We start from the raw sequence: 13641 nt of genomic DNA, 5'->3' as shown, positions 1-13641 counted from the left end.
CCTCAGCCCCTCCCCCTGCTCGTGCTCACTCTCTGTCAAATCTTAACAAATATATTTTTTTTACTTGAATTTCTTCTGAAATTGGTACCATGAAATGGGAGTTATCTGTCCATGTAACAAAACCATAGCAGTGAAGGAAAAAAAAGAACAAGAATTTAAAATATAGTGCAACAGAAAAGGAATCCCTTTGAATCCAAAGAGAAAGATTTTATTTCTGAGACTCTTCATCTCTGAATGTTGTGCTTTCTTAGAAAGTCCTAAAGTGCACTTTTTGAAGATATGAGAAGAAAAAAATTGGCTAAACTTGTGTTTATGGAGATTTTGTCAATGTGTTTTATAGAGTGAATCATCCAGCCATTGAGGGAATTAATTTCTGCCTCACATAGTACCTTTTACTTAGAAAATGCTCAGTAAACATTGATTGAATAAATGAGAGTCCTGAATTCCATGTTGTAGCTATTGCTGTCAGCACTAAAATAATTCTTTACATTTTTTTTTTACTACCTAGTTAGGCACTCAAAACCTTAGATTAATTATGTCATCCCTAATAGTGACTAGGAGGTGAAATGATCACCTCCCTCCTCAAGGATGGTTTCTTACTTGATTAAATTATGAATTAACAGTGTTATATGAGCTCCCAAGTTCTTTGATAGTGTCCCCATGAGAAAGAATTAATGAAAAGGACTCCTTACAGTTTTCTTTTACCTGAGAAAATAATTTTTCAAGAAAATATTTTTTTTGGTTTGGTATTTGAGACATCATGGAAAAAGTATAAGTAAAGCCTGAATTTATACACTAATAATGTGTACCTCCCCAGATTTATAAGAAACGAGAGAAGAGTCCTTCCACAGAAGGAAAGACCATGGAAACTTCTGTGGGAACAGGGTGGTACTGCCCATGATGGTGTGGACAAATAATGTGTCCTCAAACTTGTCTTAGTGGTGTGCTAATGTCCTATTTCTTTAGACATCTTGGTGGCATGTGTTAAAAATACTAGTTAGAAGAGTCACTTTGAGCCCACCCGCTCTTTCTTTCTTTCTTCTTCTTTCTTTCTTTCTTTCTTTCTTTCTTTCTTTCTCTTTCTTTCATTAGAGAGTAAGCAAGAGATCAATCACAGGGACAGAGGGAGAAGGAGAAGCAGGCTCCCCTGCTGAACAGGGAGCCTGACGTAGGGCTCAGTCCCAGGACCCTGGGATCATGACTTGAGCCAGAGGCAGACATTTAACCAACTGAACCACCCAGGCACCCGCACTTTAAGCCTTTTCTTAAGGGGAGACTGCAAAGACAGACAAAATAATTACTTAGCATTTTCTGGGCTTGTATATTTGGAGGAAACAATAATTGAGATTATATTTAACAGAAGGGATAGTTTGGATATTTTTAATTATAGAAAAGCTGTTGGATACAGGTAAATGGGATATTTATGTCATTCAAAAACATTTCCAACAGGTGCGATTTTGGTATCATTTGTCTCAGCATTCACGTCTCTCAGTTTTTACAAGAACATCACTGGATGGGGATTTGCAAAAGCAAGGTGATCTAATTGGAATCTCCAAATCTCAGTGGAAACAAGCAAAAATTAATCTCTATGTGAAGCTTGGAGAATCAACCTTACCTTTTCAGGTAAGCAAGCACATAATAAATTAATGCAACTCATCAGGAGATGCTAATGTAATACTAATTTATTTCTCAGAGAACAATGTAACACATATATAACACATATATCCCATAGATTTATCAGATATCAATAATGCAAACATATTGACAATCAGGGATGAGTACAGATGTTAATTGACTGAGTGCTCAAGACTTACGTGTGGACACTTAGTGAAAGTAGAGATAAGAATTGAATAGGAGGACAAGAAAAAAACCCAAAGAGCTAAATATAATGACACAGAGAGAAGTAATTTAATAGGAAGATATTTATTTTTTAAAAGTGAGGATGGCAGATTGTATGAGGTGGTGAAAAAACCTAGCTTGGACTATGTTCACATTTTAATTCTAATGCCTTATTTTCTGCTGCCTATTAATATTGAGAATTTTTATGAATCTTTTATATCATTTTCTTGGTTAGTGATAAAAGAAGGCAACTGTAGGTAATCTGATTGGTGCCTACATTTCCACCCTCTTGGATATGGCTTCCTTCTCGATGACATTTGAAAGGAGTGATTTTAGGAACTGGATTGGGTGATAGAACATAGCAGAAAACACACAGCCTTTGGAATTAGGTGGTCTGACTCTTGATCTCTGCTCAGGTCCTGACTGTTATATCTTTGAGCCTCACATTTACCTATCTGTTAAAACCACAGTGATGGTAAAAGCAATACTTAAGGGGAGTCTGAGTATTAAAGCTAAAATGGTGGCCATAAACATCAGCTCTGGAGTCCAGGGTTCAAGCCAATTGTACAATCATGGGGAAGTTGCTTAATCCCTCTGTGCTTGTTGTTTCTTCTGTTAAATAGGGGGTGAGGTTCATTGTTGGGGTGTTAGGAGCTGCTAATAAATAACGTACCTCACTGGTCCTCATCTCTGAACCAGTTAAGATAAATAAGTCAAACAGAAAAATATTTTAGAGAAGGTGGTTTTAGAATCTGCAGCCATATGTTTAAATAACGCTTCACCTCAGAATAAACATATTCACCCAAAGAACAACAAATTCTGCCAAAGAAATCCAGGACTCATACTTTGGGGGAAACCTATTACTATTAGCCAGAGCTAACATCAGAGTGTATGTGTCCAAAGAGAGTGGGAGTTGAATGGGAGACACACATCATGAGTTTAGCACATCCAGCTTATTCTTCTAACATCACAAATCACTTAAATCCTCCTCTCCATGGAAGAGACTAAGAGGTCAGTAACAGCAATGTTATTGCAGGGAAGTTCCTGCTCATGGGAGTAGGAGGAAGAGAGAATAAATATGGACTCCAGACAATATTCTCTTCTTTCTAGAACTATTGTGAGAATTGAATGATTTTTATATATGAAGCACATAGAAGATATTCTGGCATAAACTCACAAAATTCTTATTATTGCTGTGTTTATCACTTGGACATTACCTGGGCATAGTAGACACTCAGTAAATATTAGTTTTTTTTTAATTTTATAAATTAATTTTTATTGGTGTTCAATTTACCAACATACAGAATAACACCCAGTGCTCATCCAGTCAAGTGTCCCCCTCAGTGCCCGTCACCCATTCACCCCCACCCCCCGCCCTCCTCCCCCTCCACCACCCCTAGTTCATTTCCCAGAGTTAGAAGTCTTTATGTTCTGTCTCCCTTTCTGATATTTCTCACACATTTCTTCTCCCTTCCCTTATATTCCCTTTCACTATTATTCATATTCCCCAAATGAATGAGAACATACACTGTTTGTCCTTCTCCGGTTACTGTGGCCAAGTTCACAAAGGGTGTTGCCTGAGTTCTCCTCTGGGATTTTGATGGAATCTTGTCTCACATTTAGATCTTTCATCTATTTTGAGTTTATCTTTGTGTATGGTGCAAGAGAGTGGTCCAGTTTCATTCTTCTGCATGTGGATGTCCAATTTTCCCAGCACCATTTATTGAAGAGAGTGTCTTTCTTCCAGTGGATCGTCTTTCCTCCTTTATCGTATATTAGTTGACCATAAAGTTCAGGGTCCACTTCTGGGTTCTCTGTTCTGTTCCATTGATCTATATGTCTGTTTTTGTGCCAGTACCACACTGTCTTGATGAACACAGCTTTGTAGTACAACCTGAAATCTGGCATTGTGATGCCCCCAGATATGGTTTTCTTTTTAAAATTCCCCTGGCTGTTTGGGGTCTTTTCTGATTCCACACAAATCTTAAAATAATTTGTTCTAAGTCTCTGAAGAAAGTCCATGGTATTTTGATAGGGATTGCATTATACGTGTAAATTGCCCTGGGTAACATTGACATTTTCACAATATTAATTCTGCCAATCCATGAGCATGGAATATTTTTCCATCTCTTTGTGTCTTCCTCAATTTCTTTCAGAAGTGTTCTATAGTTTTTAGGGTATATTTTGAGAACCATTTGAATGGTAAATGGTTCTCCAACCTTTTATTTTCAGGTTGTAGGTGTCCTTCTGTCTAAAATGAGTCTCTTGTAGACAGCAAATAGATGGGTCCTCCTTTTTTATCCAGTCTGAAACCCTGCGCCTTTTGATGGGGTCATTAAGCCCATTCACGTTCAGAGTTACTGTTGACAGATATGAGTTTAGTGTCATCATGATAACTATTTACCCGTCCCGGAGGAGCAGGAGCTGCACCAACCTTCCCGGGGGAAAGGGGCTCGCAGGGAGGTGGAGCAGGACCCAGGAGGGCGGGGATGCCCTCGGGCTCCCGGGGACACTAACAGACACCTGCGCCCCGGGAGAGTGCAACGAGCTCCCTAAGGGCTGCAGCGCGCACGGCGGGGACCGACCGGAGCAGCTCGGAGGGGCTCGGGAGCGGCTCCAGGGAGGGAGCTGCAGGGCGGGAGCGCAAATCCAACAGCGCAGGCCCCGGAGCACAGGGCGCCGTGACACAGCCCAAGATCCGGCCTCCCCCGGGACAGGCAGAGGCCGGGAGGGCCCAGGACAGCAAGGACGCTCCTGCCCCGAGCTGAGCAGATCAGCGGCCCCGCCCCGGAGCCTCCAGGCCCAGCGGAGGGAGAGCCGAGAGCCGAGAGCCGAGAGCCCCGAGCCCCGTAGTTCCTGCGGAGGCTGAATCCAGGCTTCCAGAGTTGCCATAGCAACTGCGGCTGTTCCTCCTGGGGCCCCACGGGGTAAACAACCCCCGCTGAGCCCTGCAGCAGGCAGGGGCAGAGCAGCTCCCCCAAGTGCTAACACCTGAGAATCAGCGCAGCAGGCCCCTCCCCCAGAAGACCAGCTGGACGGACCAGTGATACTCCCCCGTGTTCCAATACAACTTGTTTCTGGCCACTCTGCACTGAGCAAAATGACTAGAAGGAAAACCTCAACTCAAAAGAAAGAATCAGAAACAGCCCTCTCTCCCACAGGGTTACAAAATCTGGATTACACTTCAATGTCAGAAAGCCAATTCAGAAGCACTATTCTACAGCTACTGGTGGCTCTAGAAAAAAGCATTAAGGCCTCACGAGACTTCATGACTGCAGAATTTAGATCCAATCAGGCAGAAATTAAAAATCAATTGAATGAGATGCAATCCAAACTAGAAGTCCTAACGACGAGGGTTAACGAGGTGGAAGAACGAGTGAGTGACCTAGAAGACAAGTTAATGGCAAAGAGGGAAACTGAGGAAAAAAGAGACAATCAATTAAGGGACCATGAAGACAGATTAAGGCAAATAAATGACAGTCTAAGGAAGAAAAACCTACGTTTAATTGGGGTTCCCGAGGGCGCCGAAAGGGCCAGAGGGCCAGAATATGTATTTGAACAAATCCTAGCTGAAAACTTTCCCAATCTGGGAAGGGAAACAGGCATTCAGATCCAGGAAATAGAGAGATCCCCCCCTAAAATCAATAAAAACCGTTCAACACCTCGACATTTAATAGTGAAGCTTGCAAATTCCAAAGATAAAGAGAAGATCCTTAAAGCAGCAAGAGACAAGAAGTCCCTGACTTTCATGGGGAGGAATATTAGGGTAACAGCAGACCTCTCCACAGTAAATATTAGTTTTGAAAGGAAGTCTCCTCTTGACCAGAACTCTAGGTTCAGAGATTAGAAGCTATTTTACCCAGGTCTCTAAACTCCCTGATTCTCAAGGACCATATTTATGACTGCACTCCCACATCTAATACAAGAATACTATGAATTGTAACTCTTAATAGGAAAATAGTAAAGGCCAGTCATGGAATCATGTAAATGCCAATCTCCATTACATGTGACAGAACAAATAAACTCAGAACAGTCTGATCCCTTGCTTCATTTATTTATATTCTGTATAACATTATTTTCATTAGGTTTGCATTTAGTTAGAATGAAACTCAGTGTGAAGATGTTTGAGAGTCCATTGTTAATGGACATTATTGGGAATTAAACAGAATGTCCTTTTCCACACAGAAACGTGCACTTGAATAATTATTCCTGATTTCCTTATGATTGCCCAAATGTAGAAGTATCCCAAGATGTTCTTCAGTAGGTGAATGGATACATAAGCTGTGTTACCTCCAGACAATGGAATATCATTCAGCACTAAAAAGAAATAAGCTATCAAGCCATGAAAAAACATGGCGGAACCTCAGGTGCATATTACTAAGTGCAAGAAGCCAACCTGAAAAGGCTACTTTCTTTCTAAGTCCAACTATATAGCATTCTGGAAAAGGCAAAATCAGGGAGAAAGTAAAAAGATCAGTGGTTGCCAGGGGTTGGGTGCAAGGAGAGAGGAGGGATGAATAGATAGAGCAGAGAGGATTTTTTAAAGATTTTATTTATTCATGAGAAACACAGAGAGAAGCAGATAAATAGGCAGAGGGGGGAGAAGCAGGGTCCATGCAAGGAGCCTGATGTGGGACTTGACCCCGGGTCTCCAGGATCATACCCTGACCCAGAGGCAGATGCTCAACCACTGAGCCACACAGGTGTCCTGAGCAGAGAGGATTTTTAGGGCAGTGAAAATACTCTGTATGATAATATGATTGATGATGGACAAATGTTATACATTGTCCAAGCCCATAGAATGTACAATATCGAGAATGGACCATAATGTAGACAATGGGCCTTGGGTGATTTTTATGGTTCATCATTTGTAACACATGTCCCACTCCAGTAGGAGATGAATTTTTTGGTTTGTTTTTTCCTTTGTTTTCCAAGAGAGCGTGGGGTAGGGGGATGGAGGGAGAGGGAGAGAGAATCCTATGCAGGCTTCACTCCCAGAGTAGAGCCCAATGTGGGGCTTGGGATTTCACAACCCTGAGATCATGACATGAGCTGAGATCATGAGTTGGATGCTCAACTGAGCCATCTAGGCACTCCGGGAGATGTTAATAATGGGGAGACTGTGTGTGTGTTGGGCCAGAAGTTATAGGAGAAAATTCTATACTTTCTCCTCAGTTTTGCGGTGAACCTAAAGCTGGTCTAAAGCTCTTAATAAAAAAAAAAAAAAAATGAAACTAAACCAGAATGTCTTCTGCTAGAACCAGTTATTTTAGAAACATTTTGAGTTGAAATGCCTGCCATTCCTTTCTGAGCCTGCAGGCACTCATTAACCTATCACCATTTTTGAAGGTAACCTCTTTATTCCTCTGGATAACCCCTTTGGGGTTCTGGTTCGAGTTTTGCTTTGCAGTGCAAAGTGAAACTGCTCTTTTTTATCTGGGGCATACCAACTGGTTTGTAGGTTGACCAATGGTTTGATAGGATTTTATAATTGGGCAGCAGTGGATTTGTGATGTGTTTCTAAAACAAAACAAAACAAAACAAAACAAAAAAACCCTGCTCTGCTAGATCTTCATTCCTGTCTGTGGAGTCTCAGTTTACCATGTTGACTTTTCTCTCTCCCCAGTTGGAGTTCCTAATCTACCCCCAGTCAGCCTCTGCTTAATTGTGATGGCCTTTGAGGGGAGCACATGGTTCTGGGTTCTTGCTATAAGTCTTATTTCACCCCTGAGAAGTTTTTAGTCTCTGCTCTGTCCCCCTTAGTCCTATTACTTGGCTGTAGTATGTTTGTTTTAGAAACTGCAGGTGAATAAGAAACAGAAATAAGAATTCCTTCAGTTTTCATCATTTAAGAAGCCCATTATAGGTCCACAATCTCTCTCTTTTTAAAAAATAAAAGATTTTGACAGTGAGCGAGAGAGAACAAAAGCAGGGGGAACAGCATAGGGAGAGGGAGAAGCAGACTCCCTGCTGAGCAGGGAGCCTGATGTGGAGCTCAATCCCAGGACCATGAGATCATAACCTGAGTCAAAGGCAGATGCTTAACCAACTAAGCCACCCGGGCACCCTAGGTCCAATCTCTAACCAAAAATTTGGAAAATTAAAATTTAGAAAACAGCAAGCTTTTGAAAAAACAATTTAGAAGAAAAACTTAACCTCACCTGTACCTGTGTGAGGTCTTTAGGCCATTTAGGGAGATGTTTTTGATTAGATACTACTGCCCCCAGTCTCTACTGAGGGTATCACGTCATATACACGGTGTATCTCAAATTAACATTCTCAACTCCAACCTGTTCAAATTTCAAAACCCAGCTGGTCCCAAAGACTTGAGGTAAGGAATTGCAGGCCAGTGTTCACATTCTGGTGTGAATCAGTCCAGATTTCATGTAGACACACACACACGATACATAAATATACACAGTCACACATAGATATGTACACAGGGTAGTATTTAATATATTATCACTATATATAAAATATTTCGAATAAGTAGACAATACAGAGAGGGGCAGATATCTTTGTATTCACATATCAGAATGATCTATTAGCATTTTGTTTCCTTATAACTTTAATACGTGTTTGCACATAAAGATACAGGTCCTCTTTATACCCATTTCTATTCCTTTTCTTGTCTTCTGCTGGAAGAAAAATTGCAGATCTTATGTTGTCCTTAACCTAGTTTCTGTAAATGCATTTTTAAAAACATGAAAATATGCATGAGGATTCTAGCTAGGTGCAATTCTACTTCATTCTTTTAGCAACAACAGTTGCAAAAGGTACTCTATAAATAGTCAATCTAGCTTTTGAATATTCAAATATTTAAAGTTTATGTTCTTGGGAATGGGCTTCTTTGGCACTTTAGTGGACCGAATCATTTAAGGGTGACCTCAGTAACCACCTGACTATCCTTCAATGTGACTAAACTGTGAACATATTTAGACAGTGGAGTCTAATCCAAACACCGGGAAGGAGAAAGGCATCAACCTGGATGACGTCTGTGTCCCCTTCTAGCCATGAACTTCTAATGCAGTGTGGTACTTTTGATGTCTCTTGTAGACATCACAACAGACTACAAATCACTTTGAGTTTCTTAGAAAATAGGCACCCTTACTTAGGTAGGGCTTTTAATCTTCCTGCTGGAAAAGGGTAAGGTTTGTTCTTTATAAGAACAAGAAAATTTTTCAAAAATATTTTGTTTATTTATTCATGAGAGACACACAGAGAGAGAGGCAGAGACACAGGCAGAGTGAGAAACAGGCTCCCTGTGGGGAACCTGATGCAGGACTCGATCCTGGGACTCCGGGATCACACCCTGAGTCAAAGGCAGGTGCTAAATCACTGAGCCACCTAGGCATCCCAAGAACAGCAAATTAACACCATTTCAGTATCGGTCCCTTTCTTATATTTTTTTTATTGGAAGGATATAAGTCAAATAGTTAATAGTATTATTTTCCATCTGTTTTAACTTGGTCTGCTCATTGGATATTTTGAGCCTTTACAGAAATATATTCACTTCATTTACAATTTCTTTTTCCCTTAACTGCTCTTAGTTTTAATATTTAAAGGTGGTTCTTTCTCTGAGTACTGTCCATTGATTTCCAGCTGATCTACTTTTCTTGAGTTTCCTATTAATACATAATTGTGTCATATTTTAGACTTCATTTTGAAATGACCCTTTTGTGAGATTTTCCACAATGATTGATACCATGTTCATTCTTTATCAGTCCATGATATAAATCAATAATAATTTCCTGACATTATTTGAAGATTCAGTGAAGGGTAAAATTTATAATACAATAGTAAAAGCTGGTCTAGTCTATAAAGTTACAATGTCCTCAGCCCTCTTTATTTAGGACTGCATTGAATATTGTTACAGGAGACAGCTTTGTTCTGCAGCATCTACTAAAGACTAGTTATTTATTTTTTTATTTTATTCTAGCAGTGCAGTATAGCCTAATCATTAATGGTTCAGGTTACATTTTTTTCTTATTAGATATATGACCTTCAACCAATTACTTCACCTTTGGAGCTTCTGTTTCTTTTGCTTTAAAATGGATGAAAATAATACCATCTTCACAGGGTTTAAACAAGTGAATGTGTTTGGTTTGCAGTAAGCTTTAAATAAGTTTGTGGTTGCTCTTATTATTGACACCATCATTCAAAAATTAATATATTCCAGTTTTTCTTTTTTTAAAAAAATTATTTATTCGTGAGAGACACAGAGAGGCAGAGACACAGGCAGAAGGAGAAACAGGCTTCCTGAGGGGAGCCCAGTATGGGATTTGATCCCAGGATCCTGAGGTGAAGGCAGACAGTCAACTGCTAAGCCACCCAGGCGTCCCTATATTTCAGTTTTTCTTATTCCTACTTTCTCCATTTCCTCTTAGATTCATATATTTTCTTGTTATTCCTTTAAAAAAAAAACAAGATATCAAAGAACCAAAATCTTAAATATGCTAATTGAGTATTTCTCTGGAAATGCTTACCTTGGTTTTTCATATATATATATATATATATATATATATATATATATATATATATATTATCATTTGATTGTAAGCAACATTTATAAGTTGTTTGGTTCCTGAAAACAAAAACAAGGCATGAATTTTCTCTTTCAGGAAGTACTATATTATCACTGAATAAAACAAATTATCAGCAAGATCCTTAAAAGGAGTTTTAGAAGGGAGAGCCCTCTGCATATAACTTGGAATTTAAATTCCCAGATTTCCTTAAGAATCTTAAAAAATGAGGTTTTTCACTTTTCCTTCATTTGTAACTGAAATACACATGGTTGAAACATTTCTTCTGCATGAACTCTTTCTCACTGATTATTAATTGGTCCTGTATTTCCCAAGGGAAAACTGCCTTTGGTCACAAATCAAAAGATTGGCTTAGTTGAAATAAGCAATAAAAAAACAAATAGCCAAAAAGATTTTGGAATCATCAAATGGTATATTTACAGATAGAAGTTGTTTTTATTCTTTTTTAAATTTGGAAGATTTCAATTCATGGTAGAATTAGAATTTCTCATTTTAGAGTTCTGTGTTTAATTATAAAGAAGTAAACAAGCAGAGGTTAGATGACCTCATATTTTTATTTCGCTTTGGAAGTAGTTTTATTTTAACATTTTAATGTGAATATCTACAAGTCTGGTGCTTTCTTTGAGACAAAATGATATAACCATATTTTACATACCTATTCCACAATTCTATTTCAACTTGTAGAGTCCCACCTACTCCATATACCTCTCTAGAGGCACAGAGAAGTGCCCCAAACATTCTTGGTCCTCACTTTTTAAAAAGTTGTGCAGGGCTTAAAATACAATGGTCAATAAAGACTTGTCTAATGAGTTTGAAGAATTAAGTATCTGAATTTTAATTGATTTCAGTCTGGGATGAGTTCTAGTAATAAGGAAAAATCTTTCAAAATTAAAGCTGTCCAAAATAAATTACAATAACTTAATGGTTTAGGCATAATATATTTTTCAGTAACAATGCCTGTGGATATTTTATCAAAATCCTTCTTTAAAAACTGTTTCCTGCCTTACGTATGAAGGCCAGATTTCTTAGTTGGTTAAGACTCTACCAAAAACCAGTTCAAATCAGAATTTTAAAAATCTTAAAATTATAGACATCTCATTACAAAGTACCAAAAATTGCAGATAAAGGCAATGGTCTCTCCTGACCTCCTTCGCCTCTTATTATGTCTTTATCTTGAGGTTAGTGTAGACATTAGTTCATTTTTACTTCTGGACCCTATTCTATTTATGTGATGTATATGTATGAACCACTGTATCTAGTAATCTAAGCCATTATGTTTTTAGCCTAAGTAGTATCCTATCATAAACTTTTTTTCTGTAATTTTTCACTTAGAAACACATATTGGGGTTCTTTCCATATCAGCACAGAGACAGTATTTTTTTAACTGGAATGGTTATCCATGGTCTGTAGAACTATGTATTTATTTATTTATTTATTTATTTATTTATTTGGGATTCACCTTTAAATTGTTTCCATTTATTTGCTCTCAAAACCAACATTGAGGTAAACATTCCTGAACAGGCCTTCATGTACATGTCTATGAGTGTCTCTTTAGATTAAATGCTGAGAAGTGGGGTTAATTTTTGTACTTTGTGCTATTTTTCTTCTTAATAGATAACATCAAATTGCCCCCTAATTGGGCTGCACCATTTCTTACAACCAGTTCCATCTATTACTTAATTTATTGTCCTCTTAAAATCCTATATTCCTAGGTATAGGAGGAAAACATTTTCCCTGGACCTTTCGTGGTTCCTGGCTGGGTCTGAAAATTAAACTAACAAAGCAGATTGAAGGAGAAAGCATACAGAATTATTTAATGTCTTACATGACACTGGAGCCTTAATAAGGACAAAAAGACCAGTTAATAAAGAAATTGTTAATTCTAAGCCTTTTATGCAAGGTTTGAAGAAGAGTGGACAGTCATGGAAAGATATGATGGATCAAAGCATATAAGCTAAGTGTAATAAACTGGGAGAAACTTAGCCAGGCTAAAATTCGGCTTCCTCTGCTTATCTGTCCTTTCATCTTCCAAAATAAGGATGCTTCCTTTCTCCAGTTATACAGAGGACACCTCTCACGTGAGGGCATTATGATCCACTGCAGCGGAAAAAATCAGAAAGTCCATCCTGCACATACTGTGTCTTAAATTCCTTCAGCTTGAAATATTCATTATACCATGGTGTGTCATATTTTGGGATAGCTCATCTCCAAACCCATCATCCTATAACCTCCAAAGTGTTCTAAATGTACCATACATTATAACCTCTCATTGCTTTTGCTTGTGATGTTACCAGTTTCTCTAACAGAATCTGAAACAGCACTTATAACTGAGGAGCTATTATTAGATAATTATTGGTTGTTAGGTAATTAGTATTTTTACCAACTTCTTTTCAAATTTTACCTCACATTCTCAGCAAAAGTAGTAAAGTGTTTTTCTTCTCTTCTCCTGGTATCCTATACATATCTTTTTGTATAGCAATTCTGGTGTAGTTTAGTTGTTAATGCATCATACCAAGTAAATTGTAAGATATTTGGGATGTGAGGTCCTCTCTGGTAAGATGGAGATGTACCACCTACTGTGTCCCGGGACTAGTGGTCCTGCTACATATCTTTAAGACTCCAGATATAATTTTTCTCTCTCTTTTTTAAAGTGGTAGATTAACAACATAATAATGTGATTAACAAGAAAGAAAACAAATTAGATCAGTCATTATTCAGAGTGTTAGAATAAATTAAACTGAAATAGATGCCTGAGTGCTTTAACTTATGAATATTATTAACCACTGTACGTGGTTATTGATTCTGTTTTACCTCACTAAGTAGGTATCTGTATATGTATATATAATATATATTAGTATTTAAATATTCTGATTTAAAAATGAATCATTGCCTCCAGCAGACCCATTACAAATGAATTCATATCTCAATTAAATTGAGTTGTAAACCACACAGTTGATTACCCCAAAGAGCTCATTTTAAATGCATACGACTCTTAATAGCTCCAATGGGAAGGCAACCCTTCAGGAGTGATGAATATTTCAACTTTTAATGGAAACAAGGTTACCTAAGACATTAAGGTTACATAAGATTCTGTCAAAGCTGTTATGACTTTATAAATTTATAATTTGAACGTTCTGGTCAAAACAGTTTTCTAAAATTAGGAAGGTGGGACAAATGCAAATAAGCTTCTTTAAACAAAGATATATGATTGTAAGACATTTATGGTATATTTTTAATAATTTGTTTTTCTGTAATTGTA

General features: G+C 38.1%; 1 protein-coding gene across 1 annotated transcript in view; it reads left to right on the top strand.

The window, feature by feature from the left end:
- Window positions 1-13641, top strand: part of MALRD1 (MAM and LDL receptor class A domain containing 1) — a 761302-nt gene that overhangs the window by 104868 nt on the left and 642793 nt on the right. The window contains 1 exon segment of the mRNA XM_055332672.1: window positions 1450-1623. Coding sequence (XP_055188647.1) covers window positions 1450-1623 — 174 coding nt within the window.

Source organism: Nyctereutes procyonoides, unplaced genomic scaffold, assembly GCF_905146905.1.
Source record: "Nyctereutes procyonoides isolate TBG_1078 unplaced genomic scaffold, NYPRO_anot_genome, whole genome shotgun sequence".
Taxonomy (NCBI): Eukaryota; Metazoa; Chordata; class Mammalia; order Carnivora; family Canidae; genus Nyctereutes; species Nyctereutes procyonoides.
Note: the sequence above shows the minus strand (reverse complement) of the source record. Positions and strands in the feature narration are given on the sequence as shown.